At 28.3% G+C, this 21,261-nt stretch overlaps 1 protein-coding gene across 1 annotated transcript in view; it reads right to left on the minus strand.

Annotated features, from left to right (window-relative positions):
• The window catches only part of LOC132947280 (potassium voltage-gated channel subfamily H member 8), a 212,034-nt gene that overhangs the window by 156,380 nt on the left and 34,393 nt on the right, over positions 1-21,261 (minus strand). The window contains exon 3 of the mRNA XM_061017541.1: positions 2,373-2,606. Coding sequence (XP_060873524.1) covers positions 2,373-2,606 — 234 coding nt within the window. The remainder of the gene's footprint in view (positions 1-2,372; positions 2,607-21,261) is intronic.

Below are 21,261 nucleotides of genomic sequence, written 5' to 3' on the forward strand. Positions count from 1 at the left end.
ATAGTGAATCTAAACTTCGGCGTTTACGTTTAAATTTCAAATAATAAATAAATTGATCACATAGTTCTAGGTTTTAAGATATTGTTATCTTCATCCTTAAAAATATTGTTGATTTCATTATAAATAATAATATATATTGTTATATTATGTATTTTTAAGTTAAATTTACATCATGAACATTGTAAATACCATAGAGTAACAGTTAGTGTTACTAACTGTTATTCTATGGTACACACAATTTTCCTTATCGGCGTTTATGTTATGTTGTCAAAATGAACGACGATGTGCATAATATGCGCAGGAGTACACTAAATCTTGTTTTCATTCTAAACTTTTTTCAAAATATGATAAAATACTGCGGCCATATTTTTAAAACTGTGGATTTTACATTTTAATTAATTACATTATCATAGAATCCTCGCGTTTTATATAAATTTTCTTCGATTACATCAACATTGATCAGCCATAGAAAAAGCACTGTCAAGACAGGTTTTGGCATAAAAATCTCAACCGGCACATCTTCAGTCAAAATTGTATTCGAATCGGGAAAAAATTATAAATATTTTCTTTTTTTGTATTAACAATTTTAATATTGTTTACATTTATAACTTATTACGTATTTACGTGAAATGGGCTTGACGATTCGACTATAAAAAATGAACAACAATATTAGGTGTCTAGATGAAGGTCTGCAGTCAGCACAATGTGCATCATCCACCGCACAGTTAAATGATGAATGATAAATAATCGTTCGCATAGGTGTAAGTTTAAGTAAAATATTATCTTCATATTCAAAAAAAGCGGGTAAGTAAATGTCACTCTGCTGTACAGTAGGTTATAAGTGGGACAATGTATAATGGATTGTATTAAACTTGAATTCAATGATATAATATCATTGTATAAAAAAAACGATTCTGAGCGGAGCCAGTTTATCAGTCTATATTTTTAAATTTTTATTATTTATTATAACCTTTAAGTAGAATTAATATTATAATATTATAATTTTTTATTCGTTGCTTACGATGATACACAAATCGTTAGAAATTAAAATCCCATTTTAAGCAGTTTTTCGTAATTTGTCATTAGTTTTTCCCTTGTCATTAAATAACTATTGAGAAAATCGAAAAATGACCTCTTTAAAGTACCATCTTGATCCAATTTGCTAAAAGAAGGAACAATATGTTGAAATCGAAGCACTCCATCTGGTAGAAATTTTGCATACAGGATATAAAAAAAAAAATAACCACCATTGTAAAACCACTAGCTTCCTCGCTCAGCTCAGAATCTAAAAGTATTGTTATTTTCGGTATGGTAATGCATACAATAATAGATATTGTCATATTGTTTATTCTGAAGTAAAATTTATATTATAAGCTAGTAGCGACTTACTCTAAGGTACACTCAATTACTCTTGTGGTCGTCAAATGTTAATGTATACGAAGTGTCATATATGTCGTATATGTATGTTATACCCATGGGCAGATGAAAATTCAACCCAGGATTATCTTTTTTGATGTTAACTGGACCTCGAAATTTCGGGTAGATAGTAAAAAGGTCGATTGTTAACTCGGCCCTATAGTTTTTAGTTTTTACCGATTAAAATTTAACAAACACGACAAAATTTGATCTGAAAACAAGAAGTAGCATACCTATATCTTATCGAGGATAATAATTCGTTGTTTTAATATTATATTTAAGCATTGAGACAAATCATATTTTCATTTTCTTATTAGAATATACGTATTTAGAAACCATGTTTCAGTGGGGCTTTTTTTTAACCGTGAACCAGGCAATGTCTTATCCGAATAATATTGTATTACTTTAATATTAACGGAAACATTAAATATTTCATAGAATGACTAAACACGAAATGTAATTTAATAAATTTGGTCGAAATATATGTTTTAACGGTCACCAAATTTAACGGCAACCCGCAGAAAACTGAAGTAATACCAATAGCAAAAGTGTATGCTGAAACAACGATTTAAAAATAAATAAATAAACCGCTCACTAAACACGTGCAAGATTTATAATTTAAATCATTTTTTAATCATATGGTTAATACATGTTATTAAGTATTACGTACACTGTGCACTACAGTGCACGAATTATTCTATACTTATAAGCGTTATACACACGCATATATATTTATCGCGCAATTGAATTAACTTATTAGACTTATTAGACGTAAAAATAATTATCGTAATATTCACTTTAAGATATCAGCTAAAATTTGAAATATTTCCCATTAAACTAAAATAATATGCAGGTGAAATATTTAATACCTAATTGATTGATTAATTATGACGGTCGTAATAATAATATATCGTACAATAACAAAAAGAAAACCTTATATTATTTTCTCGACTCACCATTTTTTTTGTAGAAAATCAATTCCAATTTTAGTTCAGCTTTGCATTCCAATGCCTTTTCGATTTGTGCAACGTGATCGTCACTAGTGTCCGGTCCAAATAGAAACTTACAGGCGCAACCCTTCTGCATAATTTGCGCCCGGGCAAACCCAGTGAGTTCGCAGAATCCGTCTGAACAGTACACTATCGGATACAGTGATGGCACTTGAGCATTTCCGAGCACGAAATTACTATCTGCAAATCAACAAAACACATACTATATAATATACCATAAACATACGAAATTACAACATAATATTATTATATTATAACACAGCTCCAATTATTATGGCGTAGGTAATTATTTATATAAGGTTCCAATTCAATCAGAACAAAAACGTTTTGCGGTAGGTACTAGCCATTCAACTAAATATATTTGTATACAATTACATCAACACATTATTATATTTTATTATATTATTAAAATATTATGTTATATCTATTATAATAAAATATTATAATTTATATTATATTATGAATAAAAAAAAACTGCTTTGTAAATATTAACGAGCCATGTTTTATTACAGTGTGTTTCTCCAAGAATGCTTACCCCTCCCAATTTCTCATTTTCCGAGATTATGTACGTAAAGTTTAAGAAATCAGAAGCTAACTATTAGTTCAAATTTTCGAATCTTGATTAAGGTATACACATACAAACTTTCAAAAATATTATCTGCTGAATAGTTTAAAGTAAAAAAGGGTTGTTTTCATTAGAAAACTGAAGTTCGTATCGCCATAGAACACTCCTTAAATGGTACAAAACAGTCTAAAGTATTCAAAACTGTGGTCTTTAAGTATGTTTATTATTTCCGAAAATCAAATTTTGAATAACTGCATTACAGAAATATACATTTATCGCTCCGTTCAGAATGTAAATGAGAGGAAAAGTAGGAAACCGCTCTGCTGTTTTCTATATAGTTTTAAGGTGTCGAATGTACCTCATCATTGAGTGAGTCACTATAATTTATGTATTATAAGTTCAAAGATAATATGTAACAGATAGGCTTGATTAGCCTTCCCTAGCGATCCTGAATGATAAGCTAGGTATGGCTTAATATATTTTTATACCACGAACGAGTCATTTTTTATTTTATTTTTTACTTAAAAAAAATTATAAGTTATTTAAAATTAATAATTATTGTAATTGTTTAGTTTGAACCAATATATTATTATGTCAATAAACTTCTTTTCAAACTTCAAAATTTAAAACTTTACGAACGATTCAAAATCCAAACAGCAAATAATAAATGTTATTTATTTTATGACAATTACCTACATATTAGTAGGTAGGTGCATAGTAATAAGTGATAAGTCAGAATAGTTCCGTATTGGTTACTACTGGTAATAATGGTATAATTTCTGGGGTATAAACTGAAACTTTGGGAACGCTGCCGCTTAATTGATGTTATGTTTTCCGATATTGCTATATTCTTGTATAACTCTATATAATGCATATATATAGTGATTTATTATAGTATTAATATTATGGTAGGTTGATTTAGTTTTCGCCGAAAACGTTGCACACATTTTTTATTTAAATACTAGCGGTATGACCCTACTTCACCCTGGAAAAAATTAACAACTCATATGAAATACGGCATTATATTGGCGTGTTTCGGTTTTAGTGTACCTCAGTTCAGATATTATACCTCTTGGTGTACTTCCGACCGCGGTTCAAAGTACTATCTAAACTTTTCTGATATCTCTAAGAACGATTTCTGAAATGTTCGTCAACATCAGTCGAGTAGTTTCTGAGTATACAGGCAACAAACATTTAGATGAATAATTTTCTTAATAAACTCTCATATTTATTTTAAGATATAATTTGTTTATTCGAGGCCATAGACGCGATGATAAATTATGATGAATGATTTTACTTCGTCTGTCCCAGTAACCAATAGCAACTATTTATAAATAAAAATTTTTTTTTTAAAATCCATCGTGAATCTCAAAATCTTTTTATGAGCACCTCTTTGAAATGAGAATTTTGGAAAACCCTTTCTTGGTGCATCCCCTATACGGTGGTAGGCGACTGCCACGAAAATGTCAAGTCTCTGGATAGCATAGTTTAGGCTAGTCAGTCAACACACATTCGATTATATACATAGATAATTAATATTAAATTATTACGAAGTATATAATATTATTACTAATATAATTTATTATTGTTGTTAACTTTTGAGTCGATACCACCATACAACGGTGTGAATAGGTTTGTAGTGAGCTATGGATTAAAATGAATCTAAATATTTTGAAAATGTCACCGTGAATATAAAATAAAATAATACACGCAAAAGTTTCAATTTCCTACGAATAACATTGTTAAATTACAAGTCTACATAATATCTAATTTCGTCCAAAAATGAACTTCAAATTCTTATAAAATAAAATATTATCTTCATTTTTTGTTTTTTTATGAGCTTTAATAACAACTAATGAGGAGTTTTGTATTCAATTTTCAAGCTTTTTGATCGAGCAAAAAAAACCAACGAAATCAAAAAAAAAATCGAAAATGTAATATACTATGTCCACCTAATATAGAACAAAAAGAGTCTAAATCATCATTGTTGTAAAATCGATACATTCATCGCTCCGCTGAGAATCTGAAAGGGGATGAGCATTGTGCTCGGTGATTCACCTTGTAGACGATTTCGGCAGAGCCAAAGGTTACGACCAATATATAGGTAGCAGCTACATAATTAACATTTTGAAAAATTAATTTAATAACGAAAAAGAAAGGCAACAACGTTTTATGAAGAAACCCGGCAAGCCAGTTACAAAAAATTAAAAACGGTCATTAGGAATTTGTATTTGTGCATATATTATGTCATTAACTACACGTAAAACGAATATGATAATATCAACTACAACACGTAACCTCATAATATAATGTGTCGAAATATAATATATGCCATACCATATCAATCTATATTATTATGTGATTATTGCATTCATAATTTTTACCAAGTAATTATTTTAAGTTCTAACAGTGAACACCGAACACTTGTCGTTATTTCAAAATAAACTTTTTAGCAAAACTCAAGGTATCATCAGCATGATCATTAATGTTTTAATTTTTAATGGCTATGTACCTATACCTGTAGTTTCATAGTGTGACACAAAATGTTTAGGTATTTAATCATTATTTGAATGTACTATTATTATCGAAAAGTAAACAATTAATTTTTGGATTCTGAGTGGAGTGGTATTAAGTTTTACACCAAAGTGTGTTTTTTATTTATAATTAATTTTTTTTTTTTTTTAAGAATTCAAAAGTAGAAAGTTTTCAGTTCTATAGAAAATAAAAAAAACTACGAAATAACTGACATATATATATATATATGAGATATTTAGGCAACACCAAATTTCGACAAAATCGATTTTGTCGAGATTAAAAAAAAAATAACTGTAGATACTTTTCAGTACTTTTACTTTTAAAAATATAGAAAATTAAACGGGTGTAATTTTTTTCAGGGTATTTAAAGTTCAAATCTTGACCAACCTAACGCTTTTAGTTAGTTTGCTGTTACTTGTAATTTTAATTGTCGCCATTACGTTTATTATTATTAATTATTATACACAATATTAAATTTTGAAAAATTTTAAGCCAATATTGTACCTCGATGATAATTCCTCCATTCTAAGATACGTTGAGACTTGTGACTTGTGAGTTTAGTCTTACTAATATTATTATTCTAGATGATATGAGAAAATGTTTTTGGTTAAACATATTTATTACATTTACATATTATTATATACCATTATACCTGCATTTTTGTTTATACATTTAATAATAACCTTACTCAGAACCACTTAAACGTATATGTATAATTATTTACTAATTAAACTTCATAACATTCCTGATTCGCTCAAAAAATTAATCCAATTCTAACAGTCACTCGAAAAAAATACCCTTGTTATTATAATATTACAATATTATACATTAATTATTTAAAGAAATTATGATTTAAAAGAAAACCCTTTAATCTCAGTCACGAGTTCTCAACTACTAAATCCTGTATAATAACAAATTATTGTTTAAAGTATGAGAGCTAGGAAAATCTTATTGTATAAAAAACAAAAACAAAAATTATAAGTGTAAGAAATAACTATTAAACTACATAACAACAAATTTATAATATTAAATTTTGCCATTTTATAATACTGTAGGTATGTAGGTATGTAGGTACCAATATCTTAATATTATTCAACGGGTGTCTGGTGGTCAATAAATAATACACTTCCTTATCGAAACGTTTCAATAATAATTATTATTTTATGACGTATTAATACTTATTGTACAGACTAATACTTTTTTTTTGTTATTATTCGTAAATTACAGAATTAAGGAAGGAAGACGACCGCGTCATACTGCCATAAGTCATAACAATTAATATTGTAATATCTATACGATTTCTTATATGGTATTTCTGCAGGTAACAAAAAGGCGACTTAACTTCAAAAATGTATAATATTTTGATATAGAGGAAAAACCACCAAGGTATTAATTAAATATGTGTTATTTGTTAACGAGTGATTGTCCAAAAGGGGGCACCTATATATGCTATGACTAGAGTCAAGAGAAGAGAAAAACACACGTTGAATTATTTGGTTACCTACTTGAAGAAATATGTTTATAAGTTTATAACATATGAAAATGTTTAAACAAAAATACACAGTCTCGACTTTTATTACAAGGACTCGTTTAAAAAATTATACCAACACAAAGGTATGTCGAACAAATTAGGATTCAAGAACTTTAATGTTTTCTTAATGCCGATGACTCAGACTAAAAAAAATATCGACACAGGTACGTAATTTTTAGTATAAATATAAAAGTTAGGAATATCAGCTTATTGTGTAAAAATAAAAATCATAATATTGTAAGAAATAACTGTTGAACAACTACAAACGCAAATTTATAATATTTTGTCATATAATAATATTAATTATTAATAATATTGCACATATTATAACATAATACAATGAATATCAGGTGGTTAATAAATAAAATACACTTCCCTCGAAATGTTTTAATAGCGAATATTTTATGACGTATTAATATATAGATTATTAGATATATACTTTTTTTATCATCACTAATTTATGACAGGATTAACGAAGGACGACGCGACGTCCGCGTCATACTGCCATAACAATAAGTTTTCTAATGGTATTCCTACAGGTAACAAAAAGTCAATTTACTTCAAAGGTTGATTTTAAAGGAACAACTAATATGTGTTACATATGTTAACGAGCCGTGTTCGGACTTATCTAGATAATTATTTGTTCATCTTTTATCTTATCTAGATAAATAGTTATAAGGTATCTAAACGTTCATCTTAGATAATTTTTTTACTAATCTAAATAAATTCATCTAGATACATTTTTTATTGATAAAAATCGCAAAATTGTACTAACACATTTTAAATATTTATAAAAATTTCAAACCAAATATATGGTTTATAAATAATGTAATTATTTTTATTTATATAATTATCATTATTATGTTCCTAGTGCCCAACTAAAATATACCTAAATTTAAAACTCATAAAAAAAAAATTGCATCTTTTTTTTTATTCGGATAAATAAGTATTCATCTTTATCTTTATCTAGTTGAATTATTTAGTTACATAAATTAATATATTTATAAGTTTATAGCATAATATGAAAATGTTTAAACAAATACACCGCCACAACTTTTATTACAAGAATTTGCTTAAAAATTATACTAACACGTAGTAGTTAGGTATGTCGAACAAATTAGGATTCGAGAACTCAAATATTTTCTCAACGCCGATTTAACTCAGAATAAAAATATTGAATATTGACCTCGGTAATTTTTAGTCTTTAGCTAATATTCTCTCATGGCATTGTAAGCAAAATGTCTACCCCGGTAGTCTTAAAAATAATAAATTCTAGACATTCAGTTTTACTCGATAAAATATTGTTGATGATAAAGAAACTATAAATATTATTTTCACGTTTCAGGATGAGAATAAATGAGTGAATATTTAAGAGTTGACTGTGCTGTTTTACAAAACATATCAGATAAACAATACCCAACATTTTTGTATGCCATAATATTGTGTAATGGCACTTGGATTTGAGATAAATTTCAGAATACCTATAATCTTTAAATATTTCAAACTAGAAACTTTTTTTTTGAATACAAAATATAATATTACCAATTTGTTTTTATTTTAACCTTATTTAATATTTAAAAAGGACAAAGAAATAATTTATAATTATAATAAATTTTAAAAAAAAATTCAGTATCCATAATATAACTATCATAACAATAATACTATTATGCGTATTATCATATTAATTATGGTTGTTCGATTTACATATTATACACGTTAAAATATTATATTCGGTGAAGTCTTTACAAAAACTTTTCGCCAAAAAATCGAAAACAATTATTTTCTGAAGAAACTAATAACCGAAATCATTCATTGCTAATCGTGCGGGCATAAATTTTTTTCTGAGTCAAAAAGTACGACGTTTACTGATCGCACAAAAACTCGTGAAATTTAGTGAAAAAACGGTGTGAAAAATCACACAGCAAGCGGGAGAAAAAAACGACCATAAGGTTTTTTCCCCTTACGTCGTTGACCTCTTAACGAGACCCAGTCTACTGTGTGTACTTTCACTCTGTTTTCGTGCGGGGAGGGTCCCGAGGAAGAAAATATCCGGTATCGATGTTCTAAGGGAAATGAGAGCTTCATAGCTGCTCGGATAAGGTTCATCAATCATTCGTTATAACGCATGTCGAAATCAACTTCGACAGTGTGTATAATATGTCACGATTACAGGGTGTCCAGAACAAAGCTACAGATAGATTACTCTACGTTTTTATTTTCTTAGGTTTTAATTGAGTAATTAAAATAAAAAATTAAAATTAAAAATATGGTTTTTTCTTACGTCTGTAAATTTTAAACAAGTTGAATAGGTATAGTTTAATAATTGTAATAATTATACTAGAATGGATCAAATTTGTATGATTTATCATGGAATGATATAGTTCAGTTTTAAACAGCTTAACACGGAATCATTTGTTTAAAATAGACTCAGGCAAAATACAAGACTATTTGGTAACATTATAAATCAAACAAACATCTAAATATGTCGATAAGTCACAAAAAGGATGAGAAATTAAAAATTTTAAATACTAGTTAATACTAATTCAATTTAAGTAATTATATTAAGTTATTTTATACTTTGATTTGAATCTCGAAATATATTTAACAGTTGGAAATGCACATATATCTCTGCACTGGTCTTAGTAATAAATTTAAATTAAATTAAATTCTATAATTTTTTTCAGAAACTTCGAGGAATTTATTTTATTCGAACTTAGTTACCAAAATTATAAAAGTAATGTACTAATTTTTTAAGCACGCTATTTGTATATTAAAAACATTGTTACAATTATACTATTGTCATTGTACTTATACTATTAATTTGTAGTTAAAATAATTCAGAAATAAATTATAATGGTAAAGTTGTACAACACTATAGGTCTCCAAAATGTATTATGAAAAAGCCTTTTTGGCACGAGCCATGTCGGATAACTAATTAGATTAATGTTAAAAAAAAGAATTAGGTTTATGTCATTTATCAGCCTTCAAAAAAAACAAAAGTAATCCGTGGGAAAACGCTCATTGTGTGCGTTTTGTGTTTTTTTTTTAAATATAAATATAAAAATATATAAAACTCACTCCCGACACATTTTTGGTCTTGAAAGTTTTATCGAGATCATTTTCTAATTATTAATGTTTCCGATCAGATAAAAAGAAATATAGTTTTTTTTATTAAATGATTATCACTTTAAATTGCGATTATCAAAGGGATAATTTTTAAGAAAAGAACATTATAATAATAAATTATTTCAATTAACAATTATTGTTTTTTGCTTTTAGAATTATTAATAATATTATGTGCTTATAAATTGCAATGGCACATTGTTAAATCTCTGTTTAGTAGTATTGTTTTATCAAAATATAAACTTTCATCGAATGGATGTAAATTAAATGCGTATTAATAAGCTAAACAACTAACTAAAAATCTCCAAAAAAATTAAATCATAATTATTACTATCTACTATTAACCGTAACACTAATGACTGTCACGGTCGTCTGAAATTGATCGACGATAAAGTTATAATAGTTAGGGAACGAGTCCTTTACATAATTTGGATTATTTTTATAACAATAATAATTTATCTATAATACTGTACAAACGTTGGACCCGATGAAAAATATATTATTATCAAATAAAGCTTATTGAAGATAATGGACGGAGGAGAGTAGTTTCATTTCACGGTCAGTCAGGTACGTTGCTAGACTGCTAGAGAAGTTGTCACTCTTGGGATGTTTATTATTATTATTATTGTTATTATTATTTATTAGTTATCCCAGAAGAGAAATAACTCGACTGTGAAAACGAAGAGACAAAATACGAAATTAACGTGTAAATTCGAATGTGTTGAATTCGACTAAATTGCGCGAACGTTGTGAAGGAAATAATGCTGTTCGGTATGAACGAGCTTAAGTTTTAAATGTATTATTGTAATTTATTGTTTTAAAGTAGTTTGTTTTAATAAACTTACATACAGTGTTTGCTCATTACTTTACAGTGTTTATTAATTAATCGTGTTATTATATTTATGCACGTTATTTGACCTGATTGTCACATTTCTGTTGTCACTAATAATTTCAAATTTATATTTGAAATAATAGTAAAAAAGGTATAGGTAGGTAATAAGAATAAATATTTTATTTTTTGACAACCAATGCGATACAAATGAATTTGAAGAAATTGCATTTTAAACTTTTTCTAAAACTTTTCGTGAAAACTTTACTTTTCAATCCTTATAACAAAATAAAACTAGAGATTTTTTTTAGTTTTAACTATATTTCAGTTTTTGAGAAAATATATTGCAAACATTAAATTATTTTTTTACTGGTACGTTAGTCATCAGAGTATTATAAGTGAAAACGAAAAATTAATATTTTAACCCTGAAATAATATGACTCATTAATATTATTATAAACCCAGGGAAAATAATTCAATGAATACAATTTGATGTGAAAAAATAATTGTTATATCTTTCTTTTATAAGAGTTTATAATATTATAACAATCAAACCACAATCGTTAAAAAAAACTGATTAAAATCTATTATAATGTAAAATCAAGCAACTAATAAATATATTATCTCATTTAATAAGTGGTACCATATTATAAAGTAGGAAAATTAAAACACAAAAAAAATATCGTTGAAAAAAAACGTATATTGTACACGCCTTAAGGTGCCCCCGAAAAGAAGTTATCCTGGTAAAGGAGGCTTACAAAAATGTTTTGGCAGTAGAAATCGTCTAAAAAGTATAGCAGTAAACTCCTGACCATTGAATTTGTAAACGAATAAAGGAAACGTTAACGAACAGCCATACATCACAGAAATGATTTTTTTCACAAAGACTCGTATATGTTATTTTCTCATTTTCATAATGAAATATTTTTCAAAGACTTATTTCGCTTGTATTATCATTTGAGACATACGCACGGTTGCGTGCAGATACAACAACTATGTAACATTCGTGTTTGAACATAATATTTGGATTTTAATTTATATATTGTACCCCGCGAAAATAAACCTATTGTGATTAAAAAAAATAACGCCACGCTCAACATAATAATGCGATAGTTTTTATAAACACACGATTTCAAGTCTTTTTAAAAGACTGAAATGACGACGTCTAAAGGTCATCACCGCGCCTATGCTAACGAAAATAATGTATACCTATCTTGTATTATAGAAGTCTCACCTCGACGTATAGGTAGGTGGGTTACGTGTCTAAAAACGACCGATTCGTTCCAGTCTAAATTACGTTTCTATAACGCTGTGTGTCGTCCTACCTACGTCGATATAAATATCGAATAAATTATAAAATACGATATTTTGACGGACCTAATCATATTGTTATGGATAGGTACTTTTCACGGGGATCGCTAAAACGGAAAGCTCATATACATCCGCACGAGCAGCTATCGACGGCAAACATTTTACCGACAACAAAGCACTAAATTGGCAACCGTTGGCTCCGAATGGTTAAGTGTGCAATATATTTCCATAATGGGTTCTCGTTAAATAGACAAATCTGGCATCGCGCCCTTAACACCCCTCTTTAAATTAAAACATAATTTATTTTATAGGAAACGTGTACATATTATATACTATATTGTATATACGCATCAGCCAACGGATAGCAATTCCGAAACGACCGACGATGCCAGTTCCGATGACTGTGTACAAACAACTCAAACGATTCGAGTTCATTAGAATTGAGTAACAATACATTTAATTTAACTTTTATGTCCACAATATTCAAAAGCTCGAGACATTTTAATCCGCTTCCACGACGCGGCAATCTTTGATTAGTTCTTTACAATAAAAACAGATTGAGACACCATAGATTGGCGTACACTTTCAGTTGTTTGAAACACACGTCGTATTGTTATTATCAGGGCTGTGAATTTAATGCACTAAAAAACCTTAAAAATTTCAAAAAAAATGCACTTTTTTTTATTGAACAAAAATGTATATTTACAATCTGTATTTAGTAGCTATACAATAAGTAAATGATATGTGGTTTGATTGACGAGAAGGAACCTAACCTAACCCAATGATGGTAGCCCATTGGAAAATATGCACTCAAAATGCAAAAAAATGCAATATAAAAATTGCCAAAAATTATAGTATAAAATTCACTTAAAATGGTTTTTAATTTAATTTTTATATTTATTTTGATATTATAGGAATTAAAACAGGAAAATATGACCTAAAAATGCAAAATAAAAGTTTCATAAATGGATTCGTAGTTACATAATTCAAACTATGTACTTACAAAGCTACGTTTCACAATCACCAAAAAAAATGCACTTTCCTACTAATTCACAGCCATAGTTATTATATTATATAATTATATTTATTATTGAATCCTAACACCGTTCGTAGGTATTACCGATTTACGAGCGTTTTAAAAAAAGATATCGGACATTCGACACGATTTTATGGTTCAGTTGAAATAACTGACGTACATTTTTAGTGGTACCTACCTACATAATATTATTACGTAGCTGTGATTTTGTCTGGTATATAACAATTCCTCGCAATCAGCTATAACTCGTTTAATTTATAAATAATTGTGGAACATATTATTATTATTGATTAATTATTGCATAGTAGTTGTAGTTAAATGATAATTTTGATTTTTTTAGAATATTCAGTGTAAGTAAATATTACTATTATTACCTACTCCATATACATTATGCTCAGCGATGGAGTTTATTATTCAATACAAACTAATATAATGTTAATTAAGCATCAATTATTTTATTATAATTAATCAAAGAGAGAGGGACGTATCCGGGATTTTCTATTGACGACAATGTTTCTGATTTTCTTTGCTGAACGTTTAAGATACGAACATTAATACGTACGCGGTATACGCACGATTAATCATAAACTTCATTGAAAATGTTCATTAGATATGAGTAAAAGGAAAAAGATAAGTCTAGCGCATGATACCGAAGAGGTGCTGAAGATTTAATAACGTAAACATGTACCGAGCGCATTAATAACAGTTTAAATAAACGACCGTATCTGTCTCTAGTGCAAAAGTTATTATTTTCTTTGTGTTAATTATTATTATCTAAACCCATCAGATTATAAAATAATAATTGAAATGGCGTTCGAGAAATCTTGTTTCCAGCTTATAATATTCTACGTCCGTTTCTGCAGGTACGGTGGACTATATAGGTACACTAACAATCGAGAAACGCAACACACAATTTATTTATGCATGTAAATAGACGGACGACTTTGATGATGATTGCATTCGAATCTAATAAACATAATATTATAGTTATTTCACGATAAATATCAAATAAATATAATAAAATACGCAGGGGTTTTTTTAGCATGTCCGCCCCCAATCTGCACTTTAACAGTACGCATTTATACAAATTCTGATTTTTAGAACTGTTAAGTATACCTACCTTAAAGATCGTTTTTAAAAAAATTCCGATATTTTTTATACTATTTTTTTCAAATTAGAACCACTCTTTTATTGCAAATTTTTTTTGCAGATGATTTTCTTAAAAATGATGATAAATCAAAATTCTAATGAGTATCTAGTTTCTGAGTTATTAAAATGTTTAAACTATAGATAATAAACCTTAAAAATTGTCTTACAAAACATTCAGTGAAATTTTCAAGTATCTACAGTCATACGTTTTTTAATTACAATAAAATAAAAAAATCGTTACTTGAGAAATCGAGTGAATATCAAATGTTGTAAAAATATGAATTTATAACGTTTATAACAATTTAATTTGAATTTCTTGTAGACATTTTTTTTTTGATAAAGGTAGACAAACTTATGGATAATCTTGTATTACATTTTCAAATCTTAGAATTAAAACAAAAGAAATGAATTATGAATTCTCGACTAAAAAATAATTTGCTATTTTCGTAATTTTTCAGTATTTTGTCAAGATTTGAACTTTAAATGCTTATAAATAAAAACTGTGACTAAGGATTTTCAATTTTTTTCATCTGCCTTTGAAACAATAACCTAAGAGTCTTCTATTAAATTGTCAAGCTTTTGTAACCAACAAATAAAATTGTATTGATATTTATATAAAAAAAAAATAAAAAAAATGGAAACTGAAAATGTCCGTAAACAGCTCAAAATAAGTCAAAATATTTGGAAAATGTTATGGTGTATAGAAAATGCTTATATAAACATTCAGTCAACATTTCATGTACCTACCTACGATCATTTGTTTTAGAGTTGCACCAAAAACCAAAATAGATTTTCTCGATAACAGATTTTGTGTAAAAATTCCTGTTTTTCCTTAATTTTTTTTTTTGTTTTTCACGTCGCTTTTGAAAACTACTGGGAAATTTTTACTTTTGACTCCCCAAAGTAATAAATTAGATTCACTTTCCTATCAGAAAAGTTACTGTTGAGAAAATCCAACCACTTTTACTGTCCTAAAAGGTTATGACAAATACAAAAAAAAAACACACATCATTGTAAAATCAATACATTCATCGCTTCGCTCAGAATCTAAAATTCTAATATACAATAATTAATTGTTTGAAAAAATGTTTTCATTTAATGAACTATAGTCCAACTTTATTAATACCTACATTAGTTTCATTTTCATATTATATCCAAGTAGAGATTTGGAGTTTAAATGGAAATAAATTTTTATTTTATGTAGTGTATAACTTTTTTTAACTAGGTGGTTCATCACTAGTTTATTTTAAAATTTTAATTGAAATTTTCAGCATTAAATTTAATTGTTTTACAATTCAATTAAAATATGAATATAATTGTATAACAATACAATAAGCAATTCATAGTGTTAGTTTTATAAGTGTACAAAAATAATTATAGTATCATAATATTTTATTTTTATACAGTATACACCAATACATATTATTATAATGAGTGGATACCTACCCATAATAATGTACCACAGTAAAGAGGCCTCGCTACTGTCGTCAATTTTAGCTCAAAAGACTTTAAGTTTTAACAAAATTAAAGTTAGTTTACGTTGTTAGTCCGATTTTTATTCTGATAAACCCAATCTCGCCAGAAAATTGTCTATAGATCGTACAGAACACTTTGTAAAATTAAAACTTATATTATTGTAAACTGTAATTCATTAAAAATTGCCTAAATGTTGCCCCTCAAAAATTAGCTGTAGCGAGGCCCTTTAACTAAATTAATAATAATATCATTAGTGACCAAAATAGACACGTGGTATTACCGTATTTTTATCACACTGTACCCTATAGGTACTAAAATTTGACAGACGACGGTTCATTAGGGTATAATATAGGTATTTACTATATTGGACATAATCATGGACAAAAATTATAAATTAACAGAGAAGGAATTTTTATATTTAATTTTTTATTTGAAAAATCCAAATTATTAAAATTCTCAGGTGGTGCAACTGCACCACTTGGCCACCCCCCTTCGGGCGTGCCTGCTTCAAAAGTATTTAAAAATTCAAAAATCAGAATTTTAATTTATGCATAATCAGGGGGGCACTGCTACTGTGCAATTGCACAGTGAACCGGTGTCGTATTATGTCTCCCGGGTTGGTACAAAATTAGCCACCTGGTATAATATTATTATTGTTGACGATTTTTTAGGAACTCTCCTATTTAGAACACTTTGGTAGTAGGTAGTCGTAGTTGACCAACACGATCCACTCCGCTCAACTAAACTGTAAATACTTATAACTATAAATCCCGCATTTTAATGCAAAATGCTTTATTTTTTAGAAAGTCCCCAGCAATGTATTTCAAATACAAAATCTGTTTCATACATTAAAGAATTGAAAACTTAAACTTTTATTTTTCATTTTATCAGTTTTGGCATTTTTGGAGCAATAATTATTGAAAATTTTAGGTAATTTTGTTAATTTTTAGTCCACATTTATACATGATATACATTTTTAGATTAAACTTAATTATTAGTACCTACCTAATTTAAAACATTTTGTTCCAACCATTCATAATTTATCGATCGTACTATTTATGATTTCGATACGTCGGTAACGTCTTTATCTATTTACAGTTCAACGGCTGTTATATGCGTCCGGTACCCAACAAGTCACTACCTAATTGGCAGTTGGTGTTACATCAATATCTTGTTTATTTCGTTGAGTTAAAATTTTTTTTGCTCAAGAATTGTTAAAACATTTGGTCCTATTTGCTATTTTTAGAACATTTTGGATAGTTTTTAGGGAATTAAAATCCGGGCCCGTGGTTATAAACCCATAAACATTAAACTGCTCATCCAAAATTTAATTTTAATAAATCGAAGTACTTCAACAAATATACTGTTTTAATATACGAAAAAAATTGTTTCAACTTGAAAATATGTAAAAAGAAAAAAATGACTGTTGTCAATGACCCAGTACAATAATAATCATTAAGATCGGCCGCTTCAAATACAACTAAATAAATAGTTATTAGTTGTAAATAAGTTTACTATGAATAACCACCTACTTATACAATTAATTAAGTATTCCTTAAATTATTGTGTACTTAACTAAAAATGGTGCATCTATCTATCACATTAATACTCTAAATTGTATCAATGATTTAGGTATATGATTTAAAGTAGGTACAATAAAAATAACAAACAAATTAATATTATCTCTATTAAATATTAGTTTTAAAATCATTTATCACCTGTTGATTATGGTGATTGGTGAGTAACTAAAATTCTAAAACAAAATTCTAAAAGTTTAGGTTGTAATTTTTAATAGTATAGGGCCGATTTTTTTTTCAATAATAATAGGCCGACTGGGTCACAGTACATAATTTAAACATACAAATAGGGTGAGCAATGGGTATAATTAAAAAATCACCCTGTATATAAAATATTGTTTAAAGGATCTACAACATACTACAACATAATATTATAAACGCGCATTGTCAGACTAAATGTCATAATATGGGAAACTGTATTATATTATTCGATTCAAAAAAGTCGACGAGAAATAATTGATCCTTTTTCTTCTTGATATTACGACATAATAATAAATCTAAGACCATAGTCACTCGGTCTATAGGTATCATTTGTACAGGCAAAAATATATGTGCTAAATTTATTACACCTGTAGCGTTTTGAAAGGAGGTATAATATGAAAGGCTAGAACATTAAGAACGAGAGTACCAACAAACAGGGTAAACGCATAGAAAGGTAGAGAAATGTTGCGTACTAAACCAAGAATATTAAGATGGATGATAGCATCTTATGGATTTAGGGTTCCTAGTGGACGAGGACAGAGAATGTATTTTAAATATGAAGTGAATAACGGCTAAACTACTTGATTTATTGTATAAAGAGATTTCGCAAATTGCATTCTAATGTTAGTTATCTTTCAACGAAAAATTAACTAACTACGATAATAGGTTTAATATATCTAAATAACATAATGGAAATCGTAAATACGAAAGCACGTCGTCGTATATTTGGTTGAAAGTTTTAAAAAGAGAAATTAATTAATCGTTAACAATAGGTACCTACTGCCTAGGTATAGTAAATCAAAAACAGTTCTTTCGTCGGTCTACTAAAATGTTGGCAATGTTTCCAATAATTCCAGTCATTCTACAATGAACGATAATAAGTCACGAAAAATGTATTCGGATTATTTGAGATTATTATTCTTTTTTCATAATAAAATTATTATTATTTATCATCTATTATACTAAAATTACTTAGGTATTATTATGGAATTTCAATAAGGAACATTTGAAATAAGATTTTAAAAAAAAAGGCAAATAAAGTATTTTCAAGACACAAACACTTGTAAAAAAATGTTTAAAAAAAGAAGAGGAGAAATATAAATACGGACACCAGTGTTGTACCTTTATACGTGCAGCTACTTCTAAAAAATATAAGACACCGACGGCGTTCGCATAACTTATGAGACTCGAAATTGATTTTTTCATGTTTTCAATTTCCGTTCGATTGAAAGTCAATGTATAATAATTTTACTTGAGTACCTATCTAAATGATTTATTACAAAAACGGACAATAAGACAAACCAGCGGCTAAATAAATTTCCTACAGGTATTATTAAGCTGATTTTAAAAAAAGCTGTATTTTTAACTTTTAAGAAGTCATGGCGTGTATTTCATAAAATATATTATTTTTTTTTTAATCACACTGTAAAAGGTTTAATTATGCTTATGATTTAAATATTTAACGAAACAATACACTAAAGAAGGATACATTTTCTTGATTCAAATATTTTACCCATATTGATTGCAGCTTTGCTTAAGATACAAAAACAAAATACGAGATATATATCAGTATACAAATAGGTAGTTATTTTAAATACCAACTATAACTCGAGTTTTAAATCGACGAAATTCTCAAAACAATAGACGCAAAGGTTTTTAAAATTCTTTAAAAATATATGCTCACACCTATTGTGACATAAAAATAATAATGAACGTTTTACACGTCTTGTAGTGTATATAATAATAAGTAAAAACTGTATAATAGCAGGTACCTATCATCGATAAAAAATATTTTACTCCGTTCATCAAAAGTAGTACACGGAGGATGGATATTATTCATTTGGAACTTCTCAAGCACAATAATTTCGGTAACGAGATTCAGAAACGATTTTATGTATAAGTAAACAGAGAAGGTTGGAAAAGGTAGAAGGATTGACAAAGTTGCCCATTATGTATAAGAATATCGACCTAATGGCACACAAAGGTTGACAGGATGTATAAGGGCATGTGTATAATACGGGAACGACGACTCGACCCCCCCCCCCCCACCTATCGCAGCCCTCTCACAGTCTATATATATATATATATATATACATATTTCACGTCATAATCTTCGTTTCAATAATGTAAAAAAGAAAATATATAAAAAGGAAGTACCGTTGTGCAATGTGATGGTTATGCAAAGAAAGACGTATACCTAGGTATTGAAAGTTCAACCTAGGTATTAGAAGTTTTAATATCTGTGATGGAAGCCGAAGCACTGTTCTTTTAATCCACTGTGTATATTAAGCGTCGGTGGAATTAAAGGCGGATAATACTATAATAATTATTGTGAAGCACATCACGGCGGCGGCGTGCGTTAAGAAAATTGTTTATTTAAAACTCACTGGGCCACGAAAATTTTAGGCCGTTTAGTCATGAGGGGCCGATGATTGAAAATAATAATATTATGTTCATATTATAGTCACAAGTTGAAGAAATGGAGATGAAAGAAATGACGCTGGCGACCGACCGTTCATACGCGTATATATACACGTATAAGAGCATGATTTTTGCCTATGATTTAATAATTATTAACGGAAAATGCTTTTCACTTACCCCGTTAAATAGAGACATGGGAGATGCGCGTATTACAAGCGAATTATATACGATTACATCGATATAGTACATCGAATATATCGGTTTACGTCGCTCTAGACGCGCAGCTTTAGGGCCTGTTTTACAATCATAGTTTAAACCTCGGTTGCGCCTAACCCACTAATTTTACCAGCCGAATTCGGTGGTTTAACCTAAGTTTAACGATTGTAAAACGGGCCCTTAAAGGCAATCGTTAAACTAACGATTGTAATACGGGCCCTAAGTGTTGATGTTTTGACCGTAGTTGACATTGTTCATGATTTCGGAACACAGGTTGAAATGATAAATTAATAATAATAGGGTGCATTAAACTTTTTTTAAAAAAAAATAATAAAATAGGTTCCTACTTACGTTGTTCGTATACGTTATTTTATATTTTGAATATTGGGAAAACAGATCAACAAAACGCGCTCTGGTGGAAATAATTTGTACCTTCCGATTCGGGGTGTATAGATATAGTTTTATTTTGGTTATTTTCCTTTTTATAATATATGAATTTTGGTATCGAAACTTTATACGCTTTTATAGCTAACTGTATACATTGGTAAGTACAAGTTCTATTAATATTATCAAATACATTCAAATACACTTCACTGAGAGGAAAATATATGCGAAATGTCGGGAGAATATATACTATCTCCCGACTCGAGTCCTGACTCCACGTAGGGGGGAACCCGTCTAACCATCAGTACGAACGGCGTTAACAGCGCTCCCAGTGTTAATCAATAATCTGTCTTCCCAATATGATAGAACAATGTTGAAAGCACGGTTTAAGATATCTTAAACCATAGAACAATATAGAAACGAAACTCGATCAGCTGATGGGTGAAGTGTTTACCTATGATCTGAAGTCCGAGCAATGTAA

The sequence above is a fragment of the Metopolophium dirhodum genome, chromosome 6 (genome assembly GCF_019925205.1).
Source record: "Metopolophium dirhodum isolate CAU chromosome 6, ASM1992520v1, whole genome shotgun sequence".
Taxonomy (NCBI): Eukaryota; Metazoa; Arthropoda; class Insecta; order Hemiptera; family Aphididae; genus Metopolophium; species Metopolophium dirhodum.